The 6338-nt window shown below is 33.6% G+C and overlaps 1 protein-coding gene across 1 annotated transcript; it reads right to left on the bottom strand.

Moving 5' to 3' along the window:
* On the bottom strand, positions 1 to 3334 carry LOC132607197 (small RNA-binding protein 11, chloroplastic). Its single transcript, XM_060321055.1, has 4 exons — positions 3168 to 3334; positions 885 to 953; positions 699 to 805; positions 1 to 605 (listed from the first exon to the last, which is right to left on the bottom strand). The coding sequence occupies exons 1-4, from the start codon at positions 3274 to 3276 to the stop codon at positions 501 to 503; spliced, it is 390 nt and encodes a 129-aa protein (XP_060177038.1). The 5' UTR covers positions 3277 to 3334; the 3' UTR covers positions 1 to 500.
* Between the last annotated feature and the right edge of the window lie 3004 nt (positions 3335 to 6338).

The raw sequence follows: 6338 nt of genomic DNA, 5'->3' as shown, positions 1-6338 counted from the left end.
TTACTGGCAAATTAACTAGAAGTGGATTTTCCAAATTAACTACTGGAAAATTTTCATATACAGTCAAACCACTTATATAATGGCGTTATCTGTCCAGCTATTATTTGGCTGCTATAGTAAATAAAAATGCTACAGAATGTATAATATAACATAACATGAAAAATCGGTTCCAGGGAAAACTTTGCGGTTATATTGAAATGATGTTATAGGGAGGTCTGCCTGGATTTCCTTGTAATAGTAGATACACCATTTGACATAGATAATGATGATTTTCATATTGAGCCAATCTTTGCAGTCATTATAATTGCAGCAACACAGTTCCCACTCATCCTTTCAAGCACAGCCAATTGCTTCTGACTGCTGGTGGTGACTTACAAATATATTCTTATAATTCATCGTTGCTCGATACAAGAGAAACGAACAGTCTCCAGATTAATCATTTTGCGAGACCAAGGCTTGCAACTCCGGCAGCATAGAATCTGAGTGGTCTGTTTGATTACTCATTGTTGTGTTGGTGGTTCAGGGGGACCTCTAGCTATTGGCATGCCGCCGCTATTAGTTACAGGCTTTGCATAGTCCACAAAGACAACTCGTCCATTAAGAGGCTGCACAATTCGTTATACAGAGTTAAAGGATAACAAACGAAGATAATAGTGCACATCAAAAACACATACTGTACATCGATAATATGGACATACCTTGCCATTCATTTCTTGCAAGGCCTTCTCCGCTTCGTCTTCGGATGCATAGGTGACAAATCCAAAACCCTTGGATCTGTCTGAGACTCTATCGGTCACAATTTTAGCTGGAAAAAACAAGGTTAAACTAAAGATGCTAAGTCTCACTATATATAAAAGAGAGTTCAACCTATGTTATTTGTGCACCTTCAATAACTTGACCATGTTGAGAAAATGCCTCGGATAGTCCCTTCTCTGTGGTGTAAAATGAGAGTCCTGTAAATAGCAATATCTCATAAGCTTTTTACGTTAGATAGTGATCTTCTACATTATTTTTTCCATCTGTTGTATGATAATTGAGGATAAGGAGGCAGTAGACCAACAAATCCCGTGTCAAGCTGATTGACTATTTCTAAAAGAAAGGGATTTAAACAGATATTTCCAATTTTGTAGTACAAGCTATAAGCTATTTACGACATTGTCCCGATACAATTAGAGACACCACATTGTAAAGTGAGCAAACCAATGGTTATTTATGTGTTTCTTGAAAGTAATTAAGCCCAAAATCTTGAAACATAGAGAAAATACATGCTAGCTTTAAATAGTGATAAAGGGAAAGCTTTGTGGAGTTGTTCAAGCAGTAAGGTGCTTGGCTGCAGTTTAAAATAGAGATACTTTTCTCATATTTTAGTTTCGAATTAAGATCTTAATAGCTTCTATCAGGTAATTATTAACATAGGTCATTTGACTATGCAGCAGATATAATCACGTTCAACTTCGAAACACCAATAAAACCTGACAAATGATTATTGTTTCAGTCTAATGAGTAACAAATTGGAAAAAGCTCCTACAGGATATCAAGTTAATTAAAGATTATTATATAAATTGTGCTAAAACGAGTTAAACAACTGCTAGTATATACCGTAAGCAGCTCTTTACAGATATAAAGCTTTTGAAGATTCATCTGTAGTGTTCTTTATTTGTAATGCCATAAAATGTCTAGAAACTTTAGAGATTCTGTTTGTCGAGCTGTAAGTATAGCCGCATTGTTAGAATTCATTTAAATTGCCAGCATAAATATTAGATGGACTTTAACACGGGAAATTATAGTATACCAGGAATCCAAAAAAGTGATAGCTAATACAGAACGGTGCATTACTAACCTAAGCTATTGTTTATCCCCCATGTTATTCCTCATTTCGGGTAAAACCCAACCAGATAAAGATCTAGTGTTTTAATGGAAAGACAAATGCCCATTTAAAATAAAGTTAACGAGGTTGGATTCTTTTCTTGCAACCAAGCACCTACTTATAGTATGTATTGCCTATGTCGTTATCAAAACACCGAGTGAGTCACATGAAACAGTTTACAAATGGATCCCTCAGTCTTTATTGCAGCCTCTGCAAATGCTTCCACCTGTCCTTTTCCAGACTCTTGTCTGAATAATGACGCTAATCATGGTTGCTTATGTTTCTACTCAAACGAGTAGAATCTGTTAAACAAAATTTTTGAATCTTCAGTGTACAGCTTCCCGAATTATTTTTATATTGTAATTTGGCGATATCAGAAAAAAATTTGAAGGCTGCCTCTAAACCTAAAAAGAGAAAGAGACTGGTGGTTTTAACTCCAAACCATTGTGATCTTTGTTCTAATCTTCCTTTGAGTCCCCCTTCCACCACATCCTCCGACTATCCATCCTATTTTCTAACTAGGGATAACTCTCTTTAGATGGAATGGAGTAAGCCTTGCTTCATATTTGTTAATTCAGTTTTTGTTTACACTTCAGGCAAATAAACCAGGAGCAAAGGCTATGCTTGTCAAATGAGTATGTGATTTAAGATTAGCTCCTAGGTTTCGGTACTTTTCTCCTCGCTTGACTGAATCTCTCGTCACAATCAACATAGTCAGTCAGGAAAGAAAATCTTTCTCCATCAAAATAAATCCTCCTTGAACGGGATCTGACACACCTCTTTGCTAGCATTTTCTTAAATAACCATAGTGTTCGAGCCAGCTTGCACACACCTGTTTGCGAGCGTTTTGTAGTGGTTCAAAGATTGTAATTTCTTTTATTGTACCGTATTAATAATAATACCTGTATTTTTTCAGTACTAAACTATAAATTTCTCATAGAACATAAGTTCCTTCACCACTAGTATTCCTGTTCATTTCCTCACTAATGTAAAACCAATACCTTCATACACATAAATCACAATCCCTTTTGGGCACAGAGTAAGTCAAAATCATCAGCTACATACAACCCTTCTTTTACATCACCATAATTATGATTTCAAGAAAAGAACCATAAACCCAAACTGCAGAGCGAAATAATAACACGAAAGAGTCCTATGAATGCAAAAATAGACCCAAAAAGAACACATTTTTAATCAAATAATTACAAATTCATTCCATGAATGAGCTTTTTAATGTGCAGATAATTAAATCAATTGTGTATACATGTACAAAAGTAAGAAAAAAAGAGTAAAGAAGTACCTCCAACAAATAGCTTAGAAGCTATGCCTCTGCGAGAAAGGAAAATAGCAGAGTTTGATGTTAAAACACTTGTGTTAGTGGGTAATAATAATTTTCTCAAGGCAGCCATGGCTATGTTGTGTGGAATGGTAAGAGGCAGTGAAAACTAGACGAGAGGCACTTTCAAGCACACTAGAGATCAATAGGCCTATTTTGGGCTCCAATTTTAATATTGGCAGCCCATTTAAGTCATAGTCCAATTTAGAAATGTTTAGCCGTTTCGAAAATAACTTCCGACAAATGTGCAAAATTTGTGTCTAAAAAGTTGCAAAATTTAAAATAAAATGTACATATTTGCAAACTACATGAAAAGTATTACTCCCTTCATTTATTTGACTGGGCACGAAGTTTAAGTAAAAAAAGAAGGCTTTTGAACATGTGGTGTAAAATGAGGCACACATATTTTGTGTGGCTATAAATTATTACATAAAGATAAATTATTTCCAAATATGAAATAGGTCATTCTTTTTTGTACAGACTAAAAAAGAAATAAGTTCACGTAAATTGAAACGGAAGGAATATAAGTTAACATAATAAATAATGCACAATATACGAAAAGAGTTTAAAAAAATTATAATCGCAAAAAGAGAACTGTTTGACTCCCCAAATAGTAAAACTCTCGTATAAAGTGTAGAATTGTAGTGAGACTGAAAGCGGGGAGTCTCAAAGTGAGGAGGAACGAGATGGACTTTGAAGCATATAAACGCTGATGCAAAATCAAGGGACATGCGCACACATGGACACTTTGGACCCTATTTAAGTAATGACCTAGCTTTATAAATTTTTATAAATCTAGCCACTTCAAACTCAACTTCATACATACATACGCGACTGAACGTTCAAAATTTGTACAGGAAGTTACAGATTTTATCTGAAGTTTAACATATTATTTGTGCAGGCAAAATTAATGTGAGTATATTTTTATTTGAGCTTTAGACATACGAGACTGAAGTTCAAACCTTAGACATTTATGTCTGACTTCATACTCCCTCCGTTCTGAAATATTTTATTTTACGAGATTCAAATTACATGAATTTTGACTAATATTTTGAGATATATTTTCTTATCATATTGATATGAGAAAACTTGCCACTTATAGTATTTTTTATATAATTTTTAAATATATAAATTATAATTTTAAAATATTAAATTAATCTAATCCAATTTAACTAGACAGTGTTACTTCAGTTTGAGTGTAAGATTCCATCGGATTACGGAAGCCATTTATGGAAAGGGGGGTATAAGCCTTGAGTAGCCAAAAATATGGAGAAAAGTGCAAATTGACTGCAAAATATAGCAACTGATATGAGACAGAGGGAGTACTTAATTATGTTATTGCTCCAATAGTCAATTATTTATGCCTTTCAGTACCGCGCACGCCCAGGAAGAATAATACTCTATCAAAAAGAATGTTCACTTAGTCATTTACATAATTTTTAAGAAAATATTAACTCCTAGATAAAAATAGATAATTTGACTAAAATACTTCTAATTAAATAGATATTAGAATTTGGTCACTTAACACTTAATAAGGGTAAATCTGGAAAAGTAAGGTTAATTCTTTCTTGATTTGATAAGTAGACACTCTTTTTAAACAAAAAAATAAAGGCTAAGTGGACACTCTTTTTTTTTATCCGGAAGAGTATGTCTCATGATGCACTCCAATTCAAATGTACTACTCCCTCCATCTCATATTACTTGACAGCTTTCTCTTTTGCATGCTTTTAAGAAATCATAAATAAAATATGTATTTTACTACCTTACTTTTATCTCTCTCCAATAAATACATTCTAATCAATATTGACTATTTTTCAAGAACATTTAATACTAAGGGTAATATGGGAAAAATTCAATTAATTTTATCTTGATTTTATAAATGAACAAGTAATTTGGGACATATATTTTTAGTAATATGGCCAAGTAATATAAGACGGAGGTAGTACTCATCTATAACTAAAATGTAATTCGCTATATATTTTTGTCTTTAAATGTTCATTTCTTTATAAGACGCTCAGGAGTTTCGCTTAAATTCACTTTACGTGTGAGTTTCTATTTCGCTTAAAAAGAAATAGAATGAGGCTTAACAACAACAGAGAAGGCCAGACAGGCTTTTGTCTGAAGTTTACCAACATGAATTACCAGTTAAATAATTGGGATAACTACATGACATAACAAACATATAGTGGGTATTGACATTTAGTTGCTATAGTTTAACTTAATTACTTCTCATAGCAAACATTTGTGTATTAATGACATTTAGTAACTATACATATATACACACCAAATAGAATACCCATCACACTATTCACTTCCAACCCAACCCTCCCATCTCTCTCCCCCCTCTTCTCCCCACTGCTCCGCCGCCGACCACCACTGACCGCCGGAGTTCCAGCGAAATGTCGTGCCCCTTCACCACTGTCACTGCCAGCCCCTTCCCGTTTTCCCTTTCTTCTCCGACGAAGCTCCGGCGAACCAAACAGATTTTTTTATAGCTGGTTCCGTTGGTCGGCGAAGCTCCAACGAAGTCCCTCCAAAAAAACTTAGATCTAAACTCAGATCTACGTCGGAAAAAAAATGTTGTTGTATTCGCCGAAAATTTTTTCCGGTCAGATATGGAAAAAGTCCAAATTTTCGCTGTATTTGTTGTATATTTACTGTGTATACAATGTTTTTCGCTTGTATTTGTTGTATACATACCAGAAATATGGCGTATTTGTTAATTTTTAGTGTATCTATGTTGTATATAGTATTTTTTTGCCTGTATTTGTTGTATACATACTGAAAAATATGATTTTGTTAATTTTTTGTGTACATATGTTTTTATGTATTCATTTGTTACTCGCTGTATTTATAAATACAACAAGTCAATTTATGAATACATATAGTCATTTTCATGAATACAGTGAAAAAACAGGAAAAAAATTATTGTATACAAATCAGAATTTGTATACACGCGCATGGATCCTGATTATTGCTATAAAATGCAATTAGTGAAGCATATGCTATGTGACTTGAGTTAAGCCCAAATCTTTGTCATTTATGTAGTTTGCCCTAAATAATTTGCTAGTTTTATAATTAGATGGACAACACAAAGATGAATATAAGAATTAAATCATAATAAGGGGTGTGGGG

Source organism: Lycium barbarum, chromosome 8 (assembly GCF_019175385.1).
Source record: "Lycium barbarum isolate Lr01 chromosome 8, ASM1917538v2, whole genome shotgun sequence".
NCBI lineage: Eukaryota > Viridiplantae > Streptophyta > Magnoliopsida > Solanales > Solanaceae > Lycium > Lycium barbarum.
Note: the sequence above shows the minus strand (reverse complement) of the source record. Positions and strands in the feature narration are given on the sequence as shown.

What these genes read in the sequence shown, in the direction of transcription:
- LOC132607197 (XM_060321055.1), bottom strand. Translation starts at nt 3,276, where the DNA reads ATGGCTGCCTTGAGAAAATTATTATTACCCACTAACACAAGTGTTTTA. An exon ending in TTCTAAGCTATTTGTTGGAG is followed by an intron (nt 954 to 3,167) that starts GTACTTCTTTAC and finishes TGCTATTTACAG; the next exon opens with GACTCTCATTTTACACCACA. An exon ending in TGCAAGAAATGAATGGCAAG is followed by an intron (nt 606 to 698) that starts GTATGTCCATAT and finishes CGAATTGTGCAG; the next exon opens with CCTCTTAATGGACGAGTTGT.